Source organism: Pleurodeles waltl, chromosome 6, assembly GCF_031143425.1.
Source record: "Pleurodeles waltl isolate 20211129_DDA chromosome 6, aPleWal1.hap1.20221129, whole genome shotgun sequence".
Taxonomy (NCBI): domain Eukaryota; kingdom Metazoa; phylum Chordata; class Amphibia; order Caudata; family Salamandridae; genus Pleurodeles; species Pleurodeles waltl.
Window position 1 is genome coordinate 1,327,149,526 of NC_090445.1, and position 13,621 is coordinate 1,327,163,146.

General features: G+C 42.3%; 1 protein-coding gene across 4 annotated transcripts in view; it reads right to left on the reverse strand.

Moving 5' to 3' along the window:
- ZNF511 (zinc finger protein 511) overlaps window positions 1–13,621 on the reverse strand; it is a 188,436-nt gene that overhangs the window by 129,879 nt on the left and 44,936 nt on the right. For all 4 annotated transcript variants that reach the window (XR_011205022.1, XM_069240643.1, XM_069240642.1 and 1 more), the window contains one exon: window positions 7,158–7,334. Coding sequence is in view for 3 of the 4 variants with exons in the window: in XM_069240643.1 (XP_069096744.1) it covers window positions 7,158–7,334 (177 nt within the window). In the remaining variant the exon portion in view is untranslated. The remainder of the gene's footprint in view (window positions 1–7,157; window positions 7,335–13,621) is intronic.

Consider the following 13,621-nt stretch of genomic DNA (forward strand, 5'->3'; position numbering starts at 1 on the left):
AGAAGAAAGGCCTGCGAATCAGGAGGCCCAGGGGCCGACTGAAGGGTGCAGAGGCCTATACGGACACCAAACCGCCGATTACACTCTTTAGGGGCAATACTGCCTGAGCTGGTGTCCAATTGAGGAAATGAGTGCATAGCACGGGCACTATTATTACAGACCCTGGTGAGGGAAGTATTGCTCCACACGGATGGGGGACAAGGCACAGAGTCGGGCACCAGGCTGGCTGTGCTGCGTCTCTGCACTTTTAGTGTCGGTTTTAAGATACGTGCTAGTAGGGGATCCTGAAGAGAAGGTGCATGAGTCGGCTGGTCTTTGCGGTGCCCTCTGGTGGTTGGTGGACCACACAGCACGAGCCCCTGAGCGCCCCTGTGTACTGTAATCAAGGTAGATGCCGCAAAGGAGCGACGAGTGTTCCTGCGGGCGCGCACTACAAGAAAATGTTAATAGGCAGTAAATAAAATTAAAAACAACGTATTACTACAAGAAGGTGATTATCACGCAAATAGGCAGTAAATACAAAAAAAACAATGTATGAAAGAGCAATATAAAGTAGTAAAGAAACGGCCTGGGTCAGAAGCACTTCTCTCGGCCGCTGGAGCAGTGAATGACTATCTACGGCATATTGACTGTTGACTGGCTCTCATTTTATTGTTAACTGTTGTATTTCCTCAGTGTTTATGGAAAATGTAGTTTGGTATTGGGTGCTGTTTATAAAGTGGTGCAGAAAGAACAGCATAATCCTCAACTCCGGTCCTTACATAGAATTTAATACCACCCTCCATAGTCCGGCAAAACAACCTGGGTCATCCGAGTTAGGGTCATTACCATTAACAATGGTAAAGGGGGGGTCTCAGATCAAGCTATGCATACATGTTGTTCGGTAACTACAATCCACTTTAAACACAACTCCTGGCACTATGAAAGTATAGTATGTTACACTTTTAAAATAGATAAAAGACAATCTGCATACTGGGTTAACCAGTCTTGTGGCATATGGTGTGTGTGTGTGTATATATGGAAAATGTCACTTACCCAGTGTACATCTGTTCGTGGCATTAGTCGCTGCAGATTCACATGCTGTGCACATCCCGCCATCTGGTGTTGGGCTCGGAGTGTTACAAGTTGTTTTTCTTCGAAGAAGTCTTTTCGAGTCACGAGATCGAGGGACTCCTCCCATTTCGGCTCCATTGCGCATGGGCGTCGACTCCATCTTAGATTGTTTTCCCCCGCAGAGGGTGAGGCAGGAGTTGTATATGCTAGTAATAGTGCCCATGCAATGGAGTGAATACGTATGTACATAATGTAGTTTAAAGTAATATATATATTTACAAATATACAGATGTTCAAGATCAACTTCTAAACGGCTACAGGCTCCCGGGGAGGCGGGTGGGCGCATGTGAATCTGCAGCGACTAATGCCACGAACAGATGTACACTGGGTAAGTGACATTTTCCGTTCGGTGGCATGTATAGCTGCAGATACACATGCTGTGCATGGACTAGTAAGCAGTTATCTCCCCAAAAGCGGTGGTTCAGCCTGTAGGAGTTGAAGTTGTCTGAAACAATGTTCGTAGTACTGCTTGGCCTACTGTGGCTTGCTGTGTTGTTAGCACGTCTACACAGTAGTGTTTGGTAAATGTATGAGGCGTAGACCATGTAGCTGCCTTACATATTTCGGTCATTGGAATATTTCCTAGAAAGGCCATAGTAGCACCTTTCTTTCTAGTTGAGTGTGCCTTTGGTGTAATAGGCAGTTCTCTTTTAGCTTTAAGATAACAGGTTTGAATGCACTTAACTATCCATCTAGCAATGCCTTGCTTAGAAATTGGATTTCCTGTATGAGGTTTTTGGAAAGCAATAAATAATTGTTTTGTTTTGCAAATTAGTTTTGTTCTGTCAATGTAGTACATTAACGCTCTTTTGATGTCCAATGTATGTACAGTAGTGCTCTTTCAGCTACAGAGTCTGGCTGTGGGAAGAACACTGGTAATTCTACTGTTTGATTTAAGTGGAACGGTGATATGACTTTTGGTAAAAATTTAGGATTTGTTCGTAGAACTACTTTATGCTTGTGTATCTGAATAAATGGTTCTTGTATGGTAAATGCTTGAATTTCACTTACTCTTCTTAAAGATGTGATGGCAATTAAAAATGCAACTTTCCATGTTAAGTATTGCATTTCACAAGAGTGCATGGGCTCAAAAGGTGGACCCATGAGTCGTGTTAAGACAATGTTGAGGTTCCATGAAGGAACTGGTGGTGTTCTTGGTGGTATAATTCTCTTTAGACCTTCCATAAATGCTTTTATGACTGGTATTCTAAATAGAGAAGTTGAGTGCGTAATTTGCAGGTAAGCTGAAATTGCTGTAAGATGTATTTTAATGGAAGAAAAAGCTAGCTTTGATTTTTGCAAATGTAGTAAGTATTCTACGATGTCTTTGGCAGATGCGTGTAAGGGTTGAATTTGATTATTGTGGCAGTAATAAACAAATCTTTTCCACTTATTTGCATAGCAATGTCTAGTGGTAGGTTTCCTAGCTTGTTTTATGACCTCCATACATTCCTGTGTAAGGTCTAAATGTCCGAACTCTAGGACTTCAGGAGCCAGATTGCTAGATTCAGCGATGCTGGATTTGGGTGTCTGATCTGTTGTTTGTGTTGCATTAACAGATCTGGTATGTTTGGTAGTTTGACATGAGGCACTACTGAGAGGTCTAGTAGTGTTGTGTACCAAGGTTGCCTTGCCCATGTCGGTGCTATGAGTATGAGTTTGAGTTTGTTTTGACTCAGCTTGTTTACTAGATATGGAAGGAGTGGGAGAGGGGGAAAAGCGTAAGCAAATATCCCTGACCAACTCATCCATAACGCATTGCCCTGAGACTGATCTTGTGGGTACCTGGATGCGAAGTTTTGGCATTTTGCGTTTTCCTTTGTTGCAAATAGATCTATTTGTGGCGTTCCCCAACTCTGGAAGTAAGTATTCAGTATTTGGGGGTGAATCTCCCATTCGTGGATCTGTTGGTGATCCCGAGAAAGATTGTCCGCTAGCTGGTTCTGAATTCCTGGAATAAATTGTGCTATTAGGCGAATGTGGTTGTGAATCGCCCAATGCCATATTTTCTGTGCCAGGAGACACAACTGTGTTGAGTGTGTGCCTCCCTGTTTGTTTAGGTAATACATCGTTGTCATGTTGTCTGTTTTGACAAGAATGTGTTTGTAGCTTATTATGGGTTGAAATGCTTTCAGCGCTAGAAATACTGCCAATAGTTCTAAGTGATTTATGTGAAACTGTTTTTGGTGAGTGTCCCATTGTCCTTGGATGCTGTATTGATTGAGGTGTGCTCCCCACCCTATCATGGAGGCATCTGTTGTTATTACGGATCGTGTGCACTGGGTCTTGGAAAGGCCGCCCTTGGTTTAAATTTATACTGTTCCACCATTGAAGCGAGGTGTATGTTTGGCGGTCTACTAACACCAGATCTAGAATTTGACCCTGTGCCTGTGACCACTGTGATGCTAGGCACTGTTGTAAGGGCCGCATGTGCAACCTTGCGTTTGGGACAATGGCTATGCATGAGGACATCATGCCTAGGAGTTTCATCACCTTTTTGACTTGTATTTTTTTGATTTGGATACATGGCCTGTATTACATTGTGAAATGCCTGAACCCTTTGTGGACTTGGAGTGGCAATCCCTTTTGCTGTGTTGATTGTCGCCCCTAAGTATTGCTGTGTTTGACACGGCAGAAGGTGTGACTTTGTGTAGTTGATTGAGAAACCTAGTTTGTGTAGGGTTTCTATGACATACGTTGTGTGTTGTGAACACCTTTCTAGAGTGTTGGTTTTGATTAACCAATCGTCTAGGTACGGGAACACATGTATTTGCTGCCTTCTGATGTGTGCAGCTACAACTGCTAGGCACTTTGTAAAAACTCTTGGCGCAGTTGTTATTCCGAATGGCAACACCTTGAATTGGTAATGTGTTCCTTGGAATACAAACCTTAAGTACTTTCTGTGTGAAGGATGTATCGGTATATGGAAATATGCATCCTTTAGGTCTAGTGTTGTCATGTAGTCTTGTTGTTTGAGTAGTGGGATTACGTCTTGTAATGTCACCATGTGAAAGTGATCTGATTTGATGTAGGTATTTAATGTTCGGAGATCTAATATAGGTCTCAGAGTCTTGTCTTTTTTGGGTATGAGAAAGTACAGAGTAAACTCCTGTTCCTTTCTGGTGTTCTGGTACTAATTCTATTGCTTCTTTTAGTAGTAATGCCTGAACTTCTAGTTCTAGAAGATCTATATGTTGTTTTGACATATTGTGTGTTTTCGGTGGCACGTTTGGAGGGAATTTGAGAAATTCTATGCAATAACCATGTTGGATAATTGCCAGTACCCAAGTGTCTGTTGTTATCTCCTCCCAATGTTTGTAAAATTGTCTTAGTCTCCCCCCCACAGGTGTTATGTGTTGGGGATGTGTGACTTGGAAGTCACTGTTTGTTTTGAGGGGTTTTGGGGCTTTGGAAATTCCCTCTATTTTTGGGGAATTGTGCCCCTCTATATTGCCCCCGAAAACTTCCCCGCTGGTATTGGCTTTGATAAGTGGGCCTTGCTTGTGAGGTTGTGGCCTCTGTAGGTTGACCTCGAAACCCTCCCCTAAATGGTGTTTTGCGAAATGTGCCTCTGCTTTGTGGGGAGTAGAGTGCGCCCATGGCTTTTGCGGTATCAGTATCTTTTTTGAGTTTTTCAATAGCAGTGTCGACTTCCGGCCCAAACAACTGCTGTTCATTAAAGGGCATATTCAGCACAGCTTGTTGTATTTCCGGCTTGAATCCTGACGTACGCAACCATGCGTGTCTCCTTATTGTTATTGCAGTATTTACTGTCCTTGCAGCTGTATCTGCTGCGTCCATTGATGACCGTATCTGATTATTGGGGATACTTTGTCCTTCTTCTACCACTTGTTGTGCCCTTTTCTGGAACTCTTTGGGTAAGTGTTCTATGAAATGCTGCATTTCGTCCCAATGAGCTCTATCGTATCTTGCCAAAAGTGCTTGTGAATTGGCAATACGCCATTGGTTTGCTGCTTGTGCTGCAACTCTTTTACCCGCAGCATCGAATTTGCGACTCTCCTTGTCTGGAGGTGGTGCATCTCCCGAGGTATGAGAGTTTGCTCTCTTGCGAGCTGCCCCAACAACCACAGAATCTGGTGTTAATTGCTGCGTAGTATAAACAGGGTCTGTTGGTGGTGGCTTGTACTTTTTTCCCAACCTTGGAGTTATGGCTCTGCCTTTAACAGGCTCCTGAAATATTTGTTTTGAATGTTTTAGCATTCCTGGGAGCATAGGTAAGCTTTGGTATTAGCTATGAGTGGAGGAGAGTGTATTAAATAAAAAGTCATCCTCAATTGGTTCTGAATGCAAGGTGACGTTATGAAACGCAGCTGCCCTTGAGACCACCTGCGTGTAGGATGTACTGTCTTCAGGTGGCGACGGCCTTGTAGGGTAACAGTCTGGGCTGTTATCTGATACAGGAGCATCATAATTGTCCCATGCATCAGGATCATCTTGACTCATTGCAGTATGAGTCGGAGATTGCATCAGTGGTGGAGTGGCTACCAGTGATGTGTGCATTGATGGTGGTGGAGATGGTGGTGGAGTTGTTTGTCTTGCCACCTTTGCCTGTGGCTGCTTGTCCTTTTCTTGAAAGGCAAGTCTTCTTTTCATCTTAATTGGGGGAAGAGTGCTTATCTTCCCTATGTCTTTTTGAATGTGGAGTCTTCTTTGAGTGTAGTCTGGCTCAACAGATTGAAGTTCCTCTCCGAACTTATGTCCTTGCATCTGGGAGGACAATCCCTGTTCCTCTGTGTAGGAACCTGTTTTCGGTTCCGAGGCTGGATGTTTCGGAATTGAAATCTTTTCGGTCGCCTTTTTGGGCTCCGAGGCAACCTTCTTTATTTTCGGCGTCGTGGTTTCTCGGTGCCGAACCATTTCGGTGCCACTGTCTCGGTGCCGAATCTGTTCGGGCCGGTGTCTCGGGCCCGAGATTGCTGTGTGGCGGTATCTCGACCGGAGTTGGATGACTTCGCCACATGCATGCCCTTTTTCGGTGCCGATGATCGGTCACCTATCTTTCGGGTTAAGCCATGGCCTGTTGGCGGTGGCGTCCCCTGGGCTTTTGTTGTCTTCTCGTGAGTTTTATGTTTCGATGTCTTACTCACGGTTTTCGGCGTTTCTTCGGGATCGAGCTCGTCCGAGTCCGATTCATGGATGGAGAAGCTTTCTTCTTCCTCCTCGAAACGCCCTTGTCCTGTCGGCACCGACGCCATCTGCAGTCTTGCTCTTCGGTCTCTTAATGTCTTCCTTGACCGAAACGCTCGACAGGCTTCACAGGTATCCTCCTTGTGCTCTGGAGACAGACACAAGTTACAGACCAGATGCTGATCTGAATATGGATACTTGTTATGGCATTTTGGGCAGAAGCGGAATGGGGTGCGTTCCATCAGCCTTGAAGAGACACGTGGCCGGGCAGACCAGGCCCCGACGGGGGGATCGAAAAAACCTCGAAGGGCCACCGGAGCTCTTCAAAAGTCAGTGTTGATCTGTTATAACTAACCCGATACCGAACGCAAACAATACCAACGATTTTTTCGAGATTCTAACTAACTTTCCGACCCGAAACACGGAGCGAAAAGGAACACGTCCGAACCCGATGGCGGAAAAAAAACAATCTAAGATGGAGTCGACGCCCATGCGCAATGGAGCCGAAATGGGAGGAGTCCCTCGATCTCGTGACTCGAAAAGACTTCTTCGAAGAAAAACAACTTGTAACACTCCGAGCCCAACACCAGATGGCGGGATGTGCACAGCATGTGAATCTGCAGCTACACATGCCACCGAACATATATATATATATATATATATATATATATATATATATATATATATATATATATATATATACAGACCATGAATATCCTTAGTTTTTTTTAAGATAACTCCAAAATAATGCCCTTATTCCCTCTCTTTATCATGCCACTGCCCAGCCTGCCACCTGTCCCTTGTTGTTGGGCTCACCATGTTGCTTGTTTGGAAATCTCTGAGGCAAGTGTCTTGACTCCCCAATGGAGTACTCATAGTGCTGCAACCATACTTACTTCCCACAAGGGATGCTCCCGCGGTAGACAGGCTTTCTTCGCTCTAAAAGTGAAGCCTGTGGTCTCATAAGCTTCTCTCTTTACTGGCAGCAATGGCACTGCAGCCAACGACAGCCCCCCAGAGATAAGAGATTCTTCAAGTCCAGGAGGCAATGTCAGAAAACCAGGAGAAGACATCTGAAAACAGAGACCAGTATGAGAACTGGAGTATATTCAGGCAATGACAAGTGCTCAATAACAAGGTCTAAGTATTCACAGTCTTATACAGTACTATACCATCCAATCGTAATACAAAGTTGAAGCCAATCATAAAATAAACCAAAGGGGAGGGCTACATCTAATATCAAAGAATTAACACTTCATAATTTTTCAAAGCAAGGCTTGAGATGCAACACCAAGTAAAAAGAACACATAAATTATGTAAAATAAACAGCACAAGACTCCAACAGATAATATAAACACTGACAAAAGAAAATTTGCTGTCAAATACTCCTCGAAAAAAACATGCAACCCCCTCATGTCTCACACAAAGGTGTGAAGAAAGAGTGACACTTAAAAGACTTTCCTCCTTAGCATCAAGTAAATTGTATTTTAGGGGCTATGGGGCATGTGAAACCCAAAATAAATTCTCTATTGTTTTCCCAGAGGTGTGGAATTTTATAAAATATCTACTTGTCCATGGGGAAGAGGTTCCTTCATAAGTCCTGTCCTGTAAAAATATAAATTTTTCCCTTTAGAGCCACATAGTGTGGCGATAAATTATGGCAGCAATCTCAATATATTAAAGTTCTAGTATTAACCTCTCTGAATCTTCCAGGTCTCATTCAATAGGAGAGTTTGAATTCTAGCAATTCCCACATTTTGCCACCTTTCCACAGATCTGCATACTAGGGCTGGAGGTAGCGTTAAGCAGTAGTTCCTGGGTTGGAATGAGCTTTGGAGTCTGTGCAATCCTACTAACTTGCATGTATTAGGGGTTTTCACCAGCTCTTCTCTGATCTTTACCCATACTGAGAAATGCTGGTAATTTACTCCTGACAAGAGCAGAAATAAAACTTTTACGGTTGGGGAAAAAAAGTGAAGGGAGGGAAAGAGAACTTGTCAACGCTCAACAGATTTTCGCATGCGCAAATCTACACATGCATATTTCCTCGTGCTAAAATGCATTCATAAATACTTTTTAGGAGTACGGTTTTCCGGTCTACTTCTGTAAATTACTGTGAATTTATAAAAGCTATAAATCTGCACTAATACAAGGACATATATCATGGGTGCACTTTTGTGACTTTATTTAAGAACTTGGCCCCTAATTAGTGCTGGAAAGTGGATTATTGGTAAGGGCAGGTAAGTACCTACACTTACAAACGGCCCATTAAGCTCCACTTAGGTCCAGTTAGGTCTCAATAAATTAAATCCAACTCAACCCTTGTTAGCCTGGCAACGAGCGACAAGGGTTAACTTACGAGACAAGTGTGTAAAGCATTTAAAAATCACAAAATAGTAAATATGTAAAACACAAAGCACAATAACAATCCAACACCAATTTATATGTTTAGCTTTAAAATAACACCAAAATTCTTAAACCGGATAAGGAGAACCGGAGATATGAATTCTTAAACAATGAATGTTTCCTAGCGCAATGAAGCAACTAGCGCTCAAAGGGTTAAAAAAGGTCACACTGGGAAAGGACAAAGTCCAGAATTCAGGCCACCCACGAGGTAACACTGTCACACTTACTTCCAGAAGTATTTATTGATTCATGAAAGTAATACACAGCACTAGCCAAGGGGTCAGAGGCTCTGGTTTGCCTCTTGGGGTCCAGGACTACGACGCCCACAATACACCTCTTCAACTTATAGAGTTGCTCCAAACGTCTCCAAACTTCTGGATCTTCTTCCAGAGGTCCTTCCTGGGTCCATGAAGTGTCCACAACTGGAGCCAAGGTTACGGAAGCTTTGAGTTGCTCCTTGGGAGTTGGGACTGCAATTCCTAAAATGCACCTGGTCAGAATCCTCAAATGGCCACTGGACGCTGGTCAGCTGGGCTCTGCTTGCAGGACTTGATACAGGGGACTTTGGGCAGCTCCTCTGTACCTGTAGCAAACAGGGAGTCCATTCTAGAAGCAGTAGAAAACAGGCAAAGACCTTTTATTGGGGAAGCCCAAGTGTGCAGCTGGTGCAGTCCTTCAGAGTTCAGTTTCCAGGTGCAGGTCAGGGGTCCAGCAGGGCAGTCCTTCTTCTTTGTCTTGTTCCCTGTAGGGATGTGAGGTGTGGGTGCAGCTCTGCTATATTTATCCTTTCTTCTGGGTGAAAAACAGGGGAGTACTGGGTAACCAATCCCAGACAGGCTCCTTCCCCCATTGATGGCCACTTCCTGGGAAGTGTGGCAAAAATCAATCATAGGGAGCAATATTCTTCACAAATCCAACATGGCTGAAAGTGATTTCTAGAGGTTAGATCTGGTTGAACCCACCCACATATAACTTTACTTTAAAAGCAGCCAGCAAGGCAGGCCTGCCTTTAAAATGCACCTCAGCAGTGCACCTATGGTGCACTAACTATGCTGGGGCCCATAAACATACATGCCCTACCATATACTAGGGATTTTTAGGTAGGTTGACATAGCCAATTATAATTAGCCTAATATGAATACTCATTTTACACAGAGCACAGGCCCTGGGACTGGTTAACAGTACTCAGGGCACCATCAGAGTCAGGAAAACACCACAGTTAGGAAAACACAGTGAAGATTGGCTTCACTGTGAGTGACAACATTCACAAAAAGCATATACTGTTGCTTTTTGTCACTTTATGTTATAATGATGAGGGACTGACAAGACCCACAACAATAAAGTTTTACAAAAATTATGTCAAAACAAGACACACATTGACAAAACCAAAAGGCTGACCACCAATGTCAGACCCACAGACTTTGCCAATGATGTTTATTTTTATGTGTCCCATAATACTAGCATACATCAACACATTTTAGTAGATGATGCTTAAAGGAAACCGCACCTAAAATTTCACAGTGGTTTAGTAAAATGTTTTTTAAATACAAGTTCGAACAGCACTAACATATGAACACAAATATTACCTTAACTGCAGACAATGCCCTTCACTGATCCAAAATGTGGTACTGTAAACTGGCAGCCACAGGGTTTGTGCTACAGGAGGTTGGGACTACTTGTCCCAAGGATAAAATAAACATGAAATATTGTCCTTGAATCCCAAACACTATGTCCTGGGAGCTGTGCTAGAGGAATTCCACACTCCTGTTTTTTACAGTACATTATTCCAGTCGGTTCCTTGATGATCTGAATCCTAGCCCAAGCTTATGATGAAATCCAGAAGGCTGAACCAAAGTAAATTTTTTAAAGCCCTAGCTGAAGAGACAAGCCATTGTCCATCATCCCCACCCCCACACTTACCACATACACCCACCACTACCGTTGTATGAATTTATAAAGGCCCATAGGGGACGCTAGGCATCTCAAGGCAGAGCTGTCTTTATTTTTTAAAAGACTCAAGTTCGTTCACAGAGGACACTTTATCCTATGTGAAGAGGGAGGTCCAGGAAATATACTGCCTATGAATGAACACAATAGGGAGTCAAGGGTCAGATGTAAGATTATATTGTTTCTAAAAATTAATATGTGAGGTCACAAGCAGTGCATGGCGGGGTGCAAGTTATAGATAGCTCTCCTATAACTGATTAATTTCCGTGTTTTTAGTTAGTTCACAGCGTTAACGTTGTCACTGACAAATTCACCTAACTATATCGTTACTTTAACCTCAGGGATTTTCAGTGAATTTCAATTTTTTTTTTTTTTTTAAACAAAAACAGATCTTTTTACCACACCTAACTATAGCATTACTTTAACCTTTGTTTTTTCCAGTGGCTTTCTTAGGTTTTTTAAATGTAAAGTTACCATACGTGAAGCCAATCCCCAGCTAAGCAGGGCCAGGGCCTCATGTTTTTTTAAAGTAGAAGGGAGCCTTATTAGGGCCTTGGGTAGCCCACACCCCCAGGGCTGTTATTTTTTTAAATTAAATGGGAGGGTGCCACATGGCTCCTCTCCCTGAGCCTTATTAGGCCCTGATGACCCTATCCCCCAGGGCTTTTGCATTTTTTTAATTTTAAGGGGAGGGATGCTGCATGTCCCAATCCTACCCAACTCCTTAATAAATACAGCCCTGGGGGTCGGCTCCTCCGGCATAAAGATAATAAATACAGCCCTGGGGGTTGGCTCCTCCGGCATAAACATAATAAATACAGCCTGGACACTATTATTTTTTTCTGCACAATTTATTTTTGGACTCGGGGGAGGGGGTCTCTCTGAGAACCCCCTATGGGGCCAAGGTGTTTACCATATCCTTGCCTTGCCTCCTTATACTATTTTTCTACTTTTTACTATAAATTGTACCTTCTCCAGGCAGTGTGTTCTTACAAATTAGGTTATCTGCGATGATGCAAGTGTTGTAATGAATGCTATGATTCCACCTGGTATAAGTTATGTAATATGGAAGGGTATGACCAGTGCATAGAGAAAATGTGAGCTATAGTTAATGTAGTGTGGCGACTGAGGTGACACCACTGTATCCGTGGATGTGCAAATTATACTAATAAGAAGGTGGTGCGTAAACAGTGGAACACGATACAGTGGAGTAGTGTGGACTGGGGGAGAGTGGAGAGTTATACAGTAGAGTGTGATAAAGTGGAGTGGCATAGAGTGGAGTTGAGTACAGAGGAGTGGCGAAGACTGGAATGGCGTAGAGTGTACTGTGGTAGAAAGTAATAGAGTACAGTGGAGTAGAGTGGCATTCAGTGGAGGGAGGTACAGTGGAGTGGTGGAGTGCTGAATAAAGAAAATGAAGCTGCATACAGTGGAACAGATTAGAGTGGAGTAGCCTAGAGAGGAGTAGCACAGCAAACAATGGCATAGATTGGAATGGCATAGAATAAAGTAGAGTAGTGTGGGGTAGACTGTAGATGTAATGTGGCAGGAATATACATTATGAGGTGGAAATGTTAATTTTTGGTAGTATGTGTGAATAGTGTAAGTACTGTTAAGGGTACACTTTTTTTGTTATAATCATTTTATTAGGAGATTTTGTTTTTTATTGTGCTGCAAAGTGTGTGGTTTACCAAGGTACATGTGGGTGAGAAGATAGTATGTGAAAGGCTAATTCTGGAGTTTACCAAAGCTAAAGGGAAGTCTTGTAGGCATTATCACAGTTTTGGTGCTTTCTATGGTCTGTTTTTGCTGGGTTTTAAGTTAGGGTCTTAGCTATAATTAAGTATTAGGTTTCATCAGTGTTCACTACAAATTACCACTTTGTGGTACTGGGTGGAGAAATGTATTTATAATTTTCTATATATTGTTCTTATATTTTTATAGCAGTCTAGGGATAAAAGTGCATTTTTTAAAATTAGAGAGACAATTTGTAGACTTTTTTTGTATAATTAATGTTAAAAACTGAAAATACACTTTTGCACACTATTTATAAAATATTGTGTATTAAAGAAATTTGTAAGTTTATTTATTTATTTTTAGTAATGGTGGTACTCCAGAGGCAGCACCGTGATACGCGTACATTTTAAAAAATAATTAGAAACTTTTAAATATTTTTCATACCTATTACCACTTTACTAAAGTGGAAATAAGAAGGGGAAAAAACGAATCTAATAGTTACCTAGTTCTGAAGGCCTAACTCAGAACACAGCCACACTTCTCCTAAAAACAACATGGCTGCCTTTAACTTTTGTAAAGACAGTCAGTAGCCTATCACCTACTTGACTTGTTATCGCTATGTAATGCAGTACTTCTGTATGAAAATACCACAACAACTGATACCACTAGATTAAAACTCTGTATAACCTAAAAAATACTTATCCTATTTTCCTGTAGTACACAGAAGGATCATAATCGCACCATGTCAAAATGTTGTTCATTCAATGTTTTGTTGCGTTCGACACAAAAGTCCATAGGAAAATGCATAGGTGGCAAAACGCATTTTGCGACACCCCCTTTATTGTCGCCAAACTTTGCATCATCCGCCACTGTCGAAGGAATAATAGGTCTGCAAAGTTTCGTGGAGATTCGTCAAATGGGTGTGAGAGAGCGTAGCTTATATAATGTATATCAACATGAAATGTTTATGAACTAATGTATATTAATGCCGCATAGAAACTGTATTAACATGTTTTGCTAAAACATGCACTTGAAATGTGCTCACGGGGAGTGGCTGCCAATGTATACGGGGACTAATGAAACTGACTAATAATGGTGAAATGTTTTATTAAATTGTGATTCTACATTAATGTTGAAAGGCTAAAATGTATTAGATTCTTGCTAATGAAGCAGTAAGCCTTAGTTAGCATGAGTCGAGGACTAGCTGCCTGACTCTCATATTAAATGTATTTTTCTAACGTGCACTGTGATGACTTGCTAAAGGACATGA